The sequence below is a fragment of the Sminthopsis crassicaudata genome, chromosome 1 (genome assembly GCF_048593235.1).
Source record: "Sminthopsis crassicaudata isolate SCR6 chromosome 1, ASM4859323v1, whole genome shotgun sequence".
NCBI lineage: Eukaryota > Metazoa > Chordata > Mammalia > Dasyuromorphia > Dasyuridae > Sminthopsis > Sminthopsis crassicaudata.
The window spans coordinates 167,736,441-167,754,641 of NC_133617.1; the positions used below are offsets into that span (position 1 = coordinate 167,736,441).

The 18,201-nt window shown below is 32.2% G+C and overlaps 1 protein-coding gene across 1 annotated transcript in view; it reads right to left on the reverse strand.

Moving 5' to 3' along the window:
- Nucleotides 1–4,696: 4,696 nt before the first annotated feature.
- Nucleotides 4,697–18,201, reverse strand: part of SSR1 (signal sequence receptor subunit 1) — a 28,062-nt gene continuing 14,557 nt past the window's right edge. The window contains exons 5-8 of the mRNA XM_074271123.1: nucleotides 17,479–17,555; nucleotides 15,972–16,050; nucleotides 15,623–15,716; nucleotides 4,697–5,554 (exon numbers count right to left, since the gene is read on the reverse strand). Of these exons, the coding sequence (XP_074127224.1) occupies nucleotides 5,487–5,554; nucleotides 15,623–15,716; nucleotides 15,972–16,050; nucleotides 17,479–17,555 (318 nt within the window). The 3' untranslated portion in view covers nucleotides 4,697–5,486. The remainder of the gene's footprint in view (nucleotides 5,555–15,622; nucleotides 15,717–15,971; nucleotides 16,051–17,478; nucleotides 17,556–18,201) is intronic.

Sequence of the window (18,201 nt, forward strand, 5' to 3'; positions counted from 1 at the left end):
GTGGAGCCTGTGTATATAAGTGTACCTCCATTTTTGACTAAAATAGCACGAGTAATTCATAAGCATTCGAAAAGTGCTACACAAATGTAAAACATTTACTAGCAAAGTACTTTACACACTGTAGCTGCTCAATGAATGTTGCACTGAATTTTGACTGCTTAAAAGAAAAAAGTCCAGAACTAAATATATCCAAATGTTTTTCTTTCTGATAGTTGTTAAAAAGACATAATTTCAAATGTTGTTTTGTTATCAAATTAAGGATTTATAATTATTGTAATTTCAGATTAATCATCTCATCTAGCCTTTTCATTTTACAGATAAGGAAACTGAAGATTCAGATTAAATGACTTGCCCAACATTACACAGCTAATTAGTATGAGCTAGGACTAGAACCTAGGCTTCCTAGATCTCAAGTAAGCATCCTTTTTAAGATCTTTTGTTACCCCACTATTGCTTTAATGTTGAGATGTTTTATGCTTTTATGAGACTTTTGTCCATGCGAAAATGCCCAAATTATCACTTATTCAAAAGTAAAAAATTACTTTGTATATTAATAGTTCAAAGGGTTCAGTCCTAAATGGTGCTACTTTTCCAAGTAACCATTACAATATTATTCTTCAGCTAAGGAAGCTGTCTAGAAAGAGGTGCTGAAAAAGGACATGTTAGAGAAATAATAGTGAGCATGTGTTAAGTGGATCAGCTCTTAATAATTCTAGATCAAATAATCTGAATCTGCCACAGACCTTCCTTTACCTTTATGGAAATTTCAGTATCAATTTTCTATTTAACATAAACAATCTGTCCATATCTCTGCTTGCCTAGCTATCCTTAACTAGAATTAAATGGAACAAAATGGGCCAAATGGTATACATGGATTGGAAAAGACCACAGTAAATAGATGCCCCTTTATAATGCATTAACCCCATTAAATATTTTCCTTTGCATACTTTTATCTATTTTATGAAGTATGCACTCAATGTGTTGAGTGTCTAAGAATATATGCAGGTTATACAATATTTTTTTTAAAAAAGCAAAAATTTATGAATTTGAAGGGGGTTGGTACTCTGCAGTCTATCATATAACATGGGTTGGGAAATCTAGGTTCTGACATTGGACAGGTCATCTGTTTTTTGGTAATATAACCCAGATCTCTTCTAAGGCAGAGGCATCAAACATGTGGTCCACACAATAGTGCAGCCTGAATCTGACTAAAATGTAGCTCTGATCTGGTTGTAATATGGTGGTGTATTTAAAAAAAAAAAAAAAAGAAAGAAAGAAAGAAAAGAAAAAAGAAAATAAAAATATACATGTATATAAAGTCTAAGTTAATATGCAGCCTCCAGGGATATGTATAGCTTGGGTTGCCCCCATTTTTAATTTAAGTTTGACTTCAGGGCTATAAGGTTAGCTATAGTCAACATCAAAGAATTTTATATTTTGCAGACAAATGGTATTTGAAGACCCATTTTAGGGGAGGTGGTAGTATAAAGGAGTATGTTTAGGAACATGTTTTAACTGTTTGGTCAAGTACTGCTTATCTATGTTGGTAGAATAATCAAATATTTTGAGTTACTGTAACTGTTGTACATGAATCATCAATTTTCAAAAAATTAAAACACAAACTTAGCACCAAAATTACTGAATATCTGAGTGATGGTTTTTATTCTGAACAGTCTTCAGCATCTTGTAGTAGTGTCTCAGGGAGAGCACTAAGTTATCAGTATGTGATGCAAACAAAATATTTAGTTGCAGTTTTGTTCTGACTATTCAGATTCCTGGGAAATAAGTTTTGCACCAGTAAGCTGCTCAAAGGTTTGATTCTGAGTTCTTATCAAAATATTCCTAATATTCCTAAGCAGCTTCAATTTAAGCTTAGCAATTCTAGAATGCTTATCTATTATTACAATATCTTAAAAGGGAGTGGCTCCAAATACTGTACCATAAAGAATGGATAATAAACTGAAGCCCAGAAAGGTAATAATAATAACTCACATTTATATACTGCCTTAAGGATTACAAGTGCTTTCCTTCCAACACCACTATGAGGGTAGGTGGTGCAAATATTATTGCAGTATTAGTACTTCTCTGTTAAACAATCCTAAAAAATAACTTCAAATACAATTAGGCTGACAGTTCATAGATTATTCTAAGCAATAAAAAAATAATTAAAAACTATACAAACAAATGTTATCTGACAAAGTTAACAGGGATCATGATGTAGTATATTTTTTAGCCATCAAGTAACATGTTGAATTGAATTTAATTTCAAATTTAAAAATGTTTAATCCTCAAGTTTTAAAAAATGTGATCCCACAAATCAAGCAAATAAAATCTAATGCTTTTAATTCATGTGGATGGCAAAGTTTTTGTTACTATTGTTTTAATATTCCTAGACCAAAGTTGTACCAAGCAGTTTAGTTGGCTATGGGAGCTCATCTGGCACCCGTCCAAACATGGAGAGTACCTCAAGTAAAATTGGGAAGTTGTTAAATTTTAGCAAACATCTTGTTTTAAAACTAAAACAATAAGTGGCATTAAAAATTTTGATAAATGAAATGCATTAACCTACAAAATTATGTGTATTTATATGTGTAACTGATATTACCTATACAGTTTATCTATCAGAGAAATTTCAGGGAAGGATCTTTATTTCAAACTATTTTAAACACAGAAACCAATTTATCTCTCAAACTATGTGTATGAATAAAATGATGCAGTATCATATGTGGGGTTGAGGATGGCTGCTATAATTAAACAAATATTAAACATCTACTATGTGCAAGGCACCATGTTAAATGTTTGTATTTATGAACACTTTAGGTTTACTATTTAAACTTAGCAATAAGGCTAAGTGTAAATCCTCTTTGTGCCATTAACATCACTACATAAGATCATTACAAAAATTTAGCCATTTAACATCTGAAATAGGCATGGCCCAAACATTTCCCTCCTAATATTGAGATATGCTTCCCCTTTATTCCCAAAGTCAACTATTTTGAAATTGGAAATTTCTAAATTCTGAATTTAACTCTCTCAAATAAAGTCTCTTATTCTCTTTCTGCTACAGTGGGTTTTATTAAAACTTCTAATCCTTCTTCAGGCTTCAATTTGCTTGTGAAACTTTCTTTCTCTTGGACAAGACTGTAGTTAAACACCTTGGAAAATCATTTACTGTATAAGAATATAATACGACAAATTTAAATATGCTGAGGAGAATTTGTGCTTTACAAACAAATTAATCCTCACATCCCTAGAGGATAGGAAAGGAACAATTTCCTAATCCCATTTTATAGTTGTGTGAAACCAAGATTTTCAAAAGCTATCATTAATCATAAAACCCACATTCAACACTTGGGTCTCAAACCATGGTCTGCAAATTAAGTAGATACACCAAAAACAAAACCCATCCAGATATTTACATTTTTAAAAGTTATTTTAAAAATAGGCTACTTGTTATTAAATGTGCTTGAATATACCATGTGTGGAATTTAATTCCATTTATTATACAGTTAATTTCTGCTAAGTACTCACTGATATTGCTTGTCAAAAACCAAGCTATGTCTATTTTTTAATAGTAAGTACTATATTAATAAGCTATTGGTCTTCTACACCAAGATAACAGCCCAAAACACTCTGAATTTTGAGAATGGGAGGTTTATAGTACAATACCACCAATCCAGGTTTTTAGGAACCTTAGTCCCTCTGCTATAGGTATTGTTCAAATGTCACTGGCTCAGATGTTCATTCTTGGCAGGTTAATTGCAGATTTCAAAAGAGGTAGGGGGTTAAAAGAAAGAAAGGTAAAGGCAAAAAGCTAAAGTAAACTTTAACTGCTAAAACCTCACCTTCCATTTTTCAAAGACATGTAAGAGAAAATGGCTTCATGGCATGGAAAAAAGTCTTTTAAAAGTTTTTTTTTTTTTTTTTTTTTTTTTTTTTTACTTAACAAAAATGTCAATTTGATTACAGGTCTAAATGACAACAACTCTCTATAAATATCAATTGTCTTTAAACCAAGACTCTTAAACATATAACACCTATGATGCCTGACATACAGAAAACTACAGCAAAACAGATTTTTTAAAAAGGCTAAATATAGAAAAAGTTCAAAGAAACTATTAGAAAGTTCAGTTCTTAAATATTTTGATTTCTACTACCTAAAACAGATTCACTTAAAAAAAAAGTCACATGCAAATTTCAAAAATTCTCATAAAAACTATTTATAAGGTTAGGGGAAAACTAACCAACAACTTGGGGAAAAAATAAATCAACCACTGAACTGTATCTACCTATAAAATATGTAACCTGAATATATATATAAATATAAAAATTCAACTTAATTCATTGGTATCCCATACAGATTACTTTGTCTGGGCCTCAGTTTTCTCATCTGTAAATGAGAAGGATGGCCTAGATGTTGTAGAAGGTCTTTTTCAGCTGTTTTATGAGTCTACAGAAATTAAAATTTGGAACACGATTTTTGATCTGTGTCCTATATTTTGAGTCCCCACTTTACACAGAATCTGGAGTTTCATTTCTTCAATTCAATTCAGAACATGAAATTTCTAACCATGGTAGTTTCCATTAAGGGGAAAGGAGGAAAATCACTGATTCATAAATATCGAATAGATCTAAAATGATTCCAAAGCCACCTTTTGGATCAGACACAACAGAACAATGACACACAACACAATAATTCAGCTCACACAAGTGTGCTATTTTCTTTTTGTTAAAAAATGAGGAAGAATATGGAGAGGTGAAATTTATATATCAAGTTCAGCAGTTTCATGCTTCACAATTTTGCTGCTAGATCTCAGATTGATATAAATTCAAATGGGTTCTTTGATCAGTATAAGGAAGTACTCCCAATGTGCGTATTGTAGTAAACAGCAGCAAAATACCAAAACAAAATACTATATTGCTAAAAGCAGCTACTCCTGCTTGTGCCTTTAGAATACTAGTTGCAGATAAAAAAATACCCAGAGAATTTGTGCCATCACTGCTGAATTAGTAGCTATTCTGAGGAACAGAGTAGCTAAAATATTTTCTGCTGTACAGTTCAAGGCATGATAGTAAAAATGAGAAACTCCTTATACAATAAGATTAGGCAATTATTCATTATGTTTTCTGGAAAACAAAAACAAAACCACAAATTTTCAGTGGGATACAGACATGCCAGCATTACATTTAGCACTCTAAAGGCACATTTCAGGTAGTACATCAATGATTCTGGTAAGACCAACTGCTTACACACACACACGCACACACACAGTTTTTAATGGTTTAAAAAACCCAAATTTGTTACTTTAGAAAAAACATATGCAGTGCATTTTCAGCAATATTATCGCCACAGCTCTGATTACTCAGTCCAAACAGAAGTAGTAGTTTCCTCATATGTTGATATGGCTTCTCTGCACTAATTCCCATCAGGTCAAAAAATGTTAGGGCAGGTTTAGTAAAGACTGAATTGTTGCACAAATGAACATTTACTCATCAGATCCCACTGATCTCTTCTGTGCCCGTTTCCGGGGCAACCTCCTTGGAGAAGCTTTATCTGGAAGAGAACAAGTATAAAGGTCATCTTAACCCACTGTCAAAGCTTTATCAAATTCAAAAGTTATATATTTTTAAAATCTATTTTTTCTTTAACAGAAGATGATTGCTATTAATTTTTCTACAACAATGTATGTGACATAAAATGATGAAAAGTTGCTGTTAAAAAAAAAATGCTGTTTAAATTTACTTGACGCTGCTACTTTTCAGGGAGAGAAATCCCTAAAAACATTTTAATAATGTAGCGGGAAAAAAAAAAAATCACTCTTGGTCACTATCATGGCTGAAAAACTGAACATTCTTAAACACTACCAGCCATAGTTTAATGTAAATAAAATCAACATTTATTGTTTAAAACAGACTGACCTTGCTGCTTAAAAGTTTCCAAATATGTCACTTGTAACAAATTAAATTTTCCTACTTATCAATTATTTATCACCTAGGCAGCTAGATGGCTCAATGGATAGAATTCTAAGCCTAGAGAGTAGATCTAAGCTCAAATTTAGCCTCAGAAACTTACTGCTATGTGACCCTGAGAAAGTCACTTAATCTGTTAAAGAAGGAAATAGCAAACCACTGCAGTATCTGCCAATAAAACCCTATGGAACAGTATTGGCATGCTACCTTCCACAAGGTTATGAACAGTTAGACACGACTAAATAACAATAATTTATCCAAAACATGCTTTTTCTTAAACAATTTTATCCTGTAGTTAGAAATGGTAGGCAGGGCAAAGGAAACATAAGAACTAAAAGAGATAATAGCATGTTATGTATAAGAGCCAGCCTGGAAGCCAAGAAGATGTAGGTTATGTTCTACCTCTGACCTACTAGTTGTGTAAATTTAGGAAAGCAGCAAAGCCTCTCTAGGCAATTCTATAAGACTTTAAGTTGTTAAAAAAAGTGCTAATCCATCTTTAGAAAGAGTTTTTTTAGTCAGGAGGCTCTACCTACCAATGAAATTAGTCCAATCCCTATCCCAATCAGAACTAAAAGAATTAAAATAACAACAAAACCCAACCACCTGAATTACTGAGTTAGAAAAGCCACAGGGTTTAGTGGAAAAAGGACTGACCTTGAAATGAACAAAACCTGGATTTAAGTACTATCTCTAATACTTGTTAGCCATTGAGTTCAAGCATATCATTCAGTTCTCTGTTACCCAAGTAGTTTTCTAACATCATAAGGTAGAGACAAATTGCTGATCAGTACTTCTAGAGAGAGTCCTCTATACCAATGAAATCAAAGGCTCAAATCTCTCCTCCATTTTATCACATAAAATCTTTCTCTCCATTTTCTTTCCTCTTTTTCAACTTTTGGTAAATTTATTTGTCATGAAGTCTAAATAATATCCCGGTTACATTGGGAGTGCATTAAAAAATTCTGCTTTCAGCCAACAAGAATCATCATGTATAGAGATATATTTTTACTTAAAAAAAGAAAAAATCAAGTTACATAGGTATTTGATAAAGTACAAGCATCAGTATTTTTCATCGTATAAAATAAATTCTCTAATATTGCACAGGCACAGAATGAGCTACCAATCAAATATCTTGATGAACGTTTATATAGTGATACTATGAAGTAGGGAACTCACATCTATAGATTATACACATGAAAACATCATTTGTAGCCATATCTGATAATTCTGATGTATGCCAAACATTGATCATGAATTTTCAAAAGAATAAGAATACCACAAAATTAATGTAACACCATAAATAAATATACAAATACAGACACAAATTATAAAAAACTTGATGGCATTTTAAAGAAGGCTTTTCAGAATCATTATAAGGAATATAATTTATCAATATATGACTGAACTGGTTAAAATAAATTGTTAAATGTTAACAAATTAACTTTTATGGAATTCCAGATTATGTATCACTTTCACACAATAATGATTCATTCACCTCGTACATTTATTCTCAATATACTGCAACACCCCTACTTACCTGGACTTAGGCCATGAGGGCTGGCTTCTATCATTTCCTAGCTAACTATGATCTTCAATAGTTATTTAGCCTCCACTGAACCTCAGTTTCCTAATCCATTCTATAAATACAACCTATCCTATCACAAGGATTGTTGTGAGGATTAAAAAAAAAAAAAAAAAAAAAAAGGCAATAGTGTAAATTGTTTTTCTTTAAAATTTCCTTATCTTACACATAAATGAAAAATTAACTGGTTTTTTTAGGCCACAAAAGATTAGAAGATAAAAATCCGAACAGGAAATGTATACATATAAAGAAATGTCTAGAGATAGGCCCACAGCAGCAAGAGGTCAAAATTGACCAAGTATAAAAAGAAACCAGAGGGTAAAAATAGAAAATCTGAAAAGAAACACTACATGAGTATAGCTGTTTGAGTTCTGAACCCCTCAAAAAAACCCCAAGAGCATCTCTGCATCACAAAAATTCAGTATTCTTTCTTTAATTTAAAGGGTCAGGAAAATATAGAATACATGTTAGAAAGATTTTTATTCTGAATTTAAAAATGGAACTTCTAAAAACCTAGATTTCTCTGTCATTCTATTAATACAATGGAAAATGCAACTAACAGTAGTATTTAGAGAAACTAATCTTTTCTGAGGTCTAGAAATTTAGGGAATTCTTGGTTAAAAAATTACCTCTGCAAATACAATATATTCAGGAAATTATTCTGCAACTTATATTTGCCTAGATATATGTAGCTGCTGAGAGCACTGAGAGTTTAAGCAATTTTCCCGGTGTCAAACAGCTAGCAGAAGCAGCACTTGAACCCAGCTCTAGTCACTATGCCATGCTACTTCTCCACTGACACTTATTTATGGTGACATAAAAATTACTGGTAGGAAAATGACAGATTTTTAGAAAGATTTTCAAAGGTTAGAATGTAAGTTTTCCAGAAAATCCAGTTAACTAGAATATCCTAGACCTGAGCAGTTTAGTAAATGACAATTTATTGTATATAACAGTGGGCCTTAACTACAGACTTAAGTTAACACTGTTACAACTAATAAAGTTGGGGCAATTTACATGAAGATGTGTATGTTTAAAAGCTTTTAAACTCCACAAAAGCTAAAACATTCTATTTGGATACAAAACAATAGCTTGGTAGATAAATAAGGCAATTTCCCAAAAGTTGATCAACTTGCCACTTTCACTTTCATTAGATGATCACATCTTCCATCTGGCACAGATTACCCTAACCATTTTCTATAATCCTTCCCTCTAGTCCAAGAGGGTCCTCTTGGAAGGTGTATGTTCCCTTTCCTCTAAGGTTAACCATTCTACCTATACTTTAGATTCCATCCCTTTGTAATTCTTAAGAAAATCTGCTTGCATGCACACTGGTATTGCTCCCTCTCTAGAAACTTCAATCATTCCCATGACTTTTTTCTTTCTGCCTTCTGTAGGCATTTGGTACAAAAGTTTCTAATAAAGAAGAATTTGATAAATGGGCAACACCCTAAGTCAAAAACATATAACTCCATGTTAAAACCTAAACCCAAACAATATGAAGACCAAGATATAATGGAAAGCATTTAGGAGAGAATAAAGTGAGAAATACAAGGCTATTTGTGGTATATACCAAAGATCATACAGTCAAATTAAAAAGACATTAATATATGGCATAAAACTGGCAGAATACTAAAACAGACTTCATCTACTTGGTCATAGGCTATAAAGTAACCAATTGTTAAAAGAGAAAAATGTATAAATTCTTGATTAGCTTTGCTTGCATTTTTGACTAATAAGAATTACCAAGTGGTCTAAAGGGAAACAATTGTAACAAAAAGAGTCCATGCTACCTAGGAGTTCTTAATGGCTTAGGAAACTGACACTGAGTAGGACCAGATATGTACCTTAGATTTTAGAAAGGTAGATTTTATTTGTAATTTAAAAAATCTGGATTTAACATCCTCCCCCCTAAAAGAAATTTCTCTATGAAAAGAACAGAAAAAGATGTAATTAAAGTATGATTATATACCACTTACTAATTTTTTTTAAATTTATGTAACAAACAACATTTTTTTACAGTTATGCACTAAAAAGGTAGATTTTTTTTTTCAAAATTCAAGGAAAAGCTAGGTATGAACAGATCAGAGGTTCTATAGTTCAAAATTCAAATTTTGATAGACAACAGATACACAAATAATTCACAAAGAAATCACAAAGAAAAAAGGGGAAAGAGGAGAATGTATGTAAAGAAAACTAAATAAACTAATAGGAGGTTCTCTTTGTGTTAGGTTCTTACTAAGTGCTAATGAGATAATATTAGGTTCTTATTAAGTGCTAAGTCAGTACTTAACAATTCTCTAGTTCCGGCCTTTACTGGGAGTTTTACTTCTGTGAATTCCTGGGGAGGAGCTTACATGCTTAGGAGGAGCAAGTTCATTGAAGTAATTTTCCCCAGAAGCCCTTGTGTTACCCCACTCCCATTCTCTGGGAGGATAAAAGAGGGCAGCACTGGAGAGATAAGAGTCTTGTCTGGGCCAGACCTGAGGGATCTCTGCAGGAAGATATTAGGTTCTTATTAAGTGCTAAGAACATCTTTGGAGCTTAGATTTAAAAGGAATGCATGTAAGTAATAGATGAAAAGCCTTTTAGAATACATCTGTTTAAAGGCCAACACAAAACCAGAAAGATAGGATTAGGAAAGTAAAAGTCCTGAATGGGCAAAGGCTTGTTCAAAGAAAACAACTTTAATTCACAAATCAGAGTTGGGATGTATCTCAGAAAGCATTATAGCACCCTACTTGAATAAACATCTACTTTATTATGACTTTCCCAAATCTCTACTCCTAATTTGTGCTCTTAGAGCCAAGCAGAGTAAATTTAATCTTTCTTCCTCATAATAGCCTCTTAAAAAGATCAAGAAAATGATCATGTCTGCCCCCCCTCCAACTTTTAGTCTCTCCAATCCTAGCTCCCATCTAATTATAATGTGATCAAGTTTTTCTCCCAAGATGAAAAAAATGTATTCCTTTATCTCTTCTTTGAAAAGATTAAGTAGGGCCAGAGTAGGTAGGAAATATTTTAATACTGTCTAGATGGATGTTGTTATTTTTTTTTGTTTTGTTATGAGGTACAGTTCAATGAGGTATGAGGTATATATATATATATATATATATATTTTTATGAGGTATAGTTCAATGGGTAGGGATGTCCAGGAGAGAGATATAGGCAGAAATGAAATGTAAAAAAATGAAAATACAAAATTATTTCCTTCAAATGAGCTTGTAAGATATCATCTTGAGACCTTTTATCAATTCTGGCTATACTCCCCAGATAACTTTCCCAATTTACCTTTCCTAAAAAGTGGAGCTTAAACAACAAGATTATACGATGATCAATTCTGATGGACATGGCTCTCTTCAATGAGGTGATTCAAATCACTGCCAATTTTTCAAAGAGAGCCATCTACACCCAGAGAGAACCATAGGACCTGAATGTGGTTCACAACATAGCATTTTCACTCTTTTCATTGTTGCTTGCTTGCATTTTCTTCTTTAATTGGTTTGACCTGATTTTTCTTATGCAGCACAGTAATTGATCAATAAATTTGAATAAAAACATAAGATTTTACACTCATCTTAATTAAATTTGGGTCAATTTTTTGTACCCTAACACTATTTCTTAGAAGCCTAGTGTATCATATAATATTGAACAGGTCTTTTTAAAAGCTAAATTGCTCACTTACAGACAAATCACCTCAAAACACTTAAGAACTCTGATATATGCAACAATATGATTTCCTAAGAATGACGAGGAACCCCATTTCCTAATAAAGACGGATAACTTGGTGCAGATGGACATATATTTTTGGTAAAAGGAATTTGTTTGCTACTGATTCTATTTCTATAAGATAGTTCTATTTCTACAAGGTTTGTTCAGATAGGATATTGACTTAATGCTTTCCATTCCAACTCTTAATTCCATGAATTAAGAAAACTTTCTTGTACATTATAGGTACACTTAATAAAACAATGTCTATTTGTACTCACATAGCCTGCTACCTGGATTACTGCAATGGTGTTCTTCTAATAACTCTTACTTCCCTCAAGTATCTTCTACTTCAATCCAATTTCCACTCTGTGGAAGTAATTTTCCTTAAACATGGCTCTTACCATTTAACTCCACCACTCGATAAATTCCAATGACAACTAGGGCTAAATACAAGCCATTTAAAGACCTTCACAACCTACCTTTCTAGCCTGATTATGACTTCCTTTCACGCTCTCCAGCCAAAAAGGTTTTTTTCTCACATGACATTGTATCTCCTACCTTTGTGCCTTTACATATTCCTGACTGTAATTCCTGTTCCTCTTGAGTTTCTTAAGTTTTCTCCAAAATTAGCTCAAGCATTACCTGTGATGTAAGGTTTCTCTTAATCCCTAAGCTATCAGTCTTCACAGAATCTGAGAGTTGAAAAAGGTTTCAGGGGTCTTGTACAACTCCACACACAAAAGAAATTCCCACTATCATATATTCAATTCAAAAGCTATTCATTTAACCTATGCTTGAAAACCTTTGAGGGAGACTCGACTACCTTTCAGAAATCCTTATTGTTTGGAGTACAGTTGGGTGGCACAGTAGATAAGAGTACCAGGCCTGGAGTCAGGAAACTTATCTTTCTGAGTTCAAATCTGGCCTCAGACACAATCTGTGAGACCTTGGGCAAGTCATTTTAGCCTATCTCAGTTTCTTCATCTGTAAAATGAGCAGGAAATAGCCAAACCACTTCTTTGGACCTAAGTCCCAAATAGTACTCCTCAATTTCCCCTATGCTACCAAACATGTCATAATTATAAGAGACTGAGTATTAACACTAGACTGAGACACAAAAAAGATACAAGCTTTACCACTATAAGCAAGACAAGTGAGTAAAACTCCTGAACTACAATTTCCTTAATTCTAACTAGGGGAGTAGATATGGAGTTGTAACAAAGAAAGCTCTTCTCTTTGAAGTAGCAACCAGCCCTGAGGTCAGGAGGATCTGAGTTCAAATCTAAGCTCAGACACTTGACACGTCCTTGATGTGTGAGCCTGGGAAAGTCACTTGACCCCAATTGCCTTAACAACAACAACAAAATCATAGAAGTATTTTATAAATGTGAATCATCATCATGGTATATGAACAATGTATTTCTCCTTTAGATATGTTGCTTAATCAGCTAACTATATAGTATTACATCTATTTTTTTCCATTAAAGAAAAAAAAAATCTTTAGACTAGAAAGTACAGGACACAAATATCATTAACTGAAATTCAAAATAAGCAGCATGCTTAGTTGCTTTAAACTGAGTTTAAGTCTCTAGCCCAGACAACATTATCCAGAGTACTGGGGAAAAAATGAAACAAAATAAACTCCCAGTTCTGATCAACTAACCAAGAGAGGTACTCAATGAAGATATTGGGAAATGGTTCATAGGTTCCTAAAGCCCAAAGATTTGAGAAAAGATTTCAAGAACCTAGATAGCCTTATGAACTTGACAACTAACCAGATAAAATCCTAGGACATATTAAATAGATGGGTGAAAAGAAGATAATTTTTAAAAGTATATTCTAAGCTTGGGATAGAGGAAATATGCACGAAGGTGGAAAAAGATCAAATGAAAGCAATAATCACTGGAAGTCAGTGTGGACTTATTGAAAATAGCTCTTGTGAAACTAGTTTAATTTGCCTTTTTTGAGGGGTACTAGGCTAATAGATGAGATTAAGGCCATAAGCACAATATATCTGAATTTCAGGAAGGAAGATAAAAATAAATTAATGGACAAAAGTGGGAAATATAAACTGTAAGTTAGTTTACTGGATATGATGCTGTCTGAACAATACTAAAAGAATTTTGAATAATGGAAGATGCCAACCTGCAAGAACCCTCTAATCTAGTTATCGAACATAACCCAAAATACTACTAAGTGCAACTGAACTATTCAAATGTAATTTGGAAATGTTTAGCAAAATAAATAAAAATACAATAAAACAGTTAACATTAAATTTTAAAAATAAGCTAATATATAAGTCTTGAAAAATGTTAATGAATAAATTTAAAAATTGATAAGCAATGTGAAAAAAAGCAAATTTTAAAAAATATATTCTAAGTTTAGGATGGAGAAAATACATAAATGCATGAAAACATTATAAGAGAAAGCCAGAAAGATAAGACTAGAGCCAGAATGTCAATGGCTTTCATTGCTAGGCTAATGAATTTGTATTTTAGCCTCCTGGTAATAGGGAAACCGATACAAGATTTCAAAGGAGCATAATTAGATCTTTATTATCACAAAGATTACCCTGTTAGCTGTGTGAAAGATAAATTTCATCATAGTGCCTAGCACTTCTGTGGACTGATTGATAGTACTGGAGAATGGAAAAGCCTTGAGGTAAGAGGACCAATTTAAAAGCTATAAAAGTCTAATAGAAACAAAGATATGAACCACAGTGGCAGCAATGAATGGAAAGATGATGGAAGCATGGCTTTAGATAATCTTAAAGTCTTTTGTGGCTCTAATGATAATTTATGGATCTATAAGATATTTTTGAGATTGAATCAATAGGGGTGGTACCTGATTTGATAAAAGAGGATGAAGTAAAGGGAAAACCACAGATAACTTGAAGGTTAAAAATCTGGAAAATTAGAAATATGATGACATTATGAATAGATATATCAAAGTTGAAAGAGGGGAAATTGGTGAGAGTGGGAACAAAGAGAAAAGTTATGCTGAATTGGAAGTAGAAATAGGACATCCAGGTAAAATTAGAATCTCAGACAACTGGAAATGGACATGGTGCATTTGGGAAATCTAAAGGTAAGATCAAAAACCTATCCTTCTTAAAAAAAAAAAAAATCCTAGAGGGTCTGGTTAAGTTGATTGTGACTACATTTTAAAACATTCAGATTTTCAGTAGAAAACACATAAAACACCTAGGTTATTTTTTAATATAAAGGTTACTTGGTATCTATAATTTCATTGTTAAAGAAAAGAACTTTTCACCTTTAAAAGATATAAACATATAGCTAAGTAGTATCTTATTAAGCACCTACTATGTGCCAGACACTGTGCTAAACAGAGAGGTAAAAGACAAGTCCTTGCCCTCAAAGAGCTCACAGTCTAAAAAAAGAGACAACATATAAAACAACTATGTAAAAACAAGCTATGTATATGATAAAGGAAAACCAACACAGGGCAAATACTAGAATTAAGAGGGATTGGGAAAGGCTTCCAGCACAATGTGGCATTTCAGTTGGGATGTGAAGGAAGGGAGGTAGGCAGAGATAGAAAGTTTATTTCATGCCTATGGGACCATTCAGAGAAAACACTCTTGGAACAATAAGGAGGCCACAGTCACCGGATTAAAGAGTATACATGTGAGTGTGGGAAAAAGAAGATTAGAGAGGTGTGGGGGGGATAGTCTATATTATGACAAGCTTTGAATGTTAACTAGAGGATTTTGTGTGATTTTGGAGGTGACAGGAAACCACTGGAATTTGCTGAGTAGGAGGGATGCTAAAAAAATCATATTATAATTATTTTCTTTCTTCCTCCTGAAAAATCAAACTATGGTTATTTATCAATTTTCTCTAAGAAATATAATGTTGGAAACTACACATGATCATTAATTGGGATTCCATAACTAGCTCAAAAGATGTGCTGCTAATTCAAGAAAAGTCCCAAGCATCAACTGCCAAGCATTAACAAAATTTAATTGCCTCACCTCTTCTACTCTGCACTGAAGCAACAGGAAAGAAAAGAGATAGGAAAAGATTAGGAATATAAAGAGTTCAGACAAATCCTTAAATATAAAATAAAAGACAGATTTACTATGAGGTTTATTTTGGTGAAAAGGGAGCTATAAAGGGAGATGACTGTTTACCATTTTTGTGGAGAAATCAGAGCGTTTAATCAACCTTTAAAATATATTAGATTGAACACAAGAAATCTGAGAACTATAGATGGGAAAAGATGATTTTTAGATGATTTTTAAATGACATTTATTTAAGACATTAATTTAAGAAAAGAAAGTCAGTCTTATATTTCTCAAGTACTTCCCCCAATAAAATTCTTATGCATACTTACTGATCTGATTCAAAGTCTCTTGGGGAATCCAACTCATATCAACATCATTTTGGTTTGATGTACCCATTTCTACTTTCTGGGCTGGTCTTTTTCTCTAAAACACAAATAATTTCTGGTTTATCAGTACTTAAGTAAAAATTTAATTAGAATTATCATCATTAACAACAACTAAAACATTAAGTTTCTGTTTTATTTTAAGAATTACTTAATGATTTTCAATTTCATTTAAAGTAGACCATACAAATTATTTTTTTCAATAAAAAGATGCCATAGGGCATCAAGTTATTAATTCAATATTAAATTATTTTCATGGTTATAACTATTTGAAAGATCATATGCAAATCCTTACCTTCCTAGATTCTAGAAGCTGATGAAGTCCAACAACGACTAGGAGCCCAAGTCCAGCAAGAAACATATACATAAAGATCCTTATTTCAAGGCAGAAAAAAAAAAAAATAGCACAAGGAATTACATTAATTCAGATAATTGCTATTATAGTTTTAATACATACCATAAATTTTCTAAATAACCTTATGAATAAGAAATGGAATTTTAAAAGATTCAATTATATTAGGAGACAATTATGTTGATACACACTGACTATGCAACTATCTGGACAAATCTTGAGAGAGTTTCTCCAGCAACTGTCTAAATCTCGAAAATACAAGTGTTTATAATCTGCATAGGCAAAGTTTTTGCATAAGGAAGTTATCTATACCAATGAAATCACAAATCTGGTTTTAAAACAATTATGAAGGCTTAGTAAATAATTTTATGTCATCTTTAGGAAGTTATGAATGAATAATATAAATTATAATCTAAAGTAAAGTACCTCACAAAACATGGCAAATAAAAGAAGTTCATACTGAACAGCTGAGTGATAAGATTTTGCCAATCACTATATACATTCTCTGCTGAAAAACTAAATAACATTCTTAGAGATCAAGTCTTAAAATATTTTTCTATAGTAGCATTACAAGAGGATAACTCAAGAGAATATTAATGTTTTGCTATCAGTCTGAGAGGTGATACAGGTTTAACTCTACTAGGCAAGAGTTTGAGGAATAGGGGTAAAATGAAGCAAGTTGGACTACTTCCTTGTCGTTCCAAAAACTGGTTTAAGAAGCTATGTGAATCCTCAATTAACAGTAATATTAAGCATGTTTTAAAGTAAATCACAAGTTCTCTGATAAATTAAGTCTTTTGCAGAAAATATAAGAAATGTGTAGAAATAAAAATGAACTAAAGCTTTACTCCACTATAAAGATTACATTATCTCTCTTTTCACTGATTATCTAAGGTCCAGCTTCTTAAGCTGAGGGTTGCAATCTTATATGAGATTATATATATATGTATATATATATATATATATATATATATATATATATATATATATATATATTTCATAATTGAATGTAGTCACAAAATTTATTTATTATAAATAAATGTTTGATTTGTATGTTTTATATACCTAAGGACTTGGAATCAAATAAAATTTTCTTAGGTGAAAAGAAGACACAAGTTTAAGAAGCCTTGACCTAAGGAACTCAAATAAGGAGTCTGATTTCCCTAAGTACACATGATACCTCTACTATTTTTGGAATAACATGCCCACCTGACAAACATATTTAGGAAGCAACACATCTTAAGAGTTTTCTCTAACTGTCCATCAGGAGAAGATACATAATACAACAGAATGATTACTCTTCATTTATTATCAGGGTGACAAGTCACTTTACTTTTCTGCAACTCAGTTTGTTTCGGTAAAATAATGAGGTTGGCTAAATGACCTTCAAGAACCCTTCCAGTTTTAAATCTATAATCTTATGATCTATTTTATCACAATTCTTTCTTACGTTTCTCCATCCAACCCATCTTCTCTTTCAATAATTGTAACTGTTTGATTGAAGACAGCATCTTGGAACACATTGCCCTATAAAAGACACAAAAAGTTCAAATATGTTGAAATAATCAAAGGTTGGTTTTTAGTCAAATATCTTCACAGTATATGTATTTGCATTTAATAGTATTTCCCCCTCAATTACATGTAAAGATTGTTTTTAACATTCATTTTTAAAAGATTTTGAATTCCAAATTTTTCTCACTCTTTCCCTCTCTAACACAGCAATCTAATACAGGTTAGACATATACAATCAAATTCTACATTAGCCATATTGTGAAAAATCAGAACAATGAGAAAGAAAAAAGTGAAAATAGTATATTTTGATTCAGACTCCATAGTTCTTACTTTGGAAGTGGATAGCATTTTCCATCACAGACAGTCCTTTGGAATTATCTTGAATCACTGTATTACTGAGCAGAGATAAGTCCATTACAGTTGACCATCACACAATATTGCTATTATTATGTACATTGTTTTCTTGGTTCTGTTCACTTCACTCAGCATCAGTTTGTGTTAAGTTTTTAGGCTTTTCTAAAATATGGTTTCTCATCATTTCTTATAGCATAGTAGTATTCCATTACATTCATATACTACAACTTGTTCGGCCACCCTCTAATTGATGGCCTTCCCCTCAATTTCCGATTCTTTGCCACCACAAAAAGAGTGGCTATAAAAA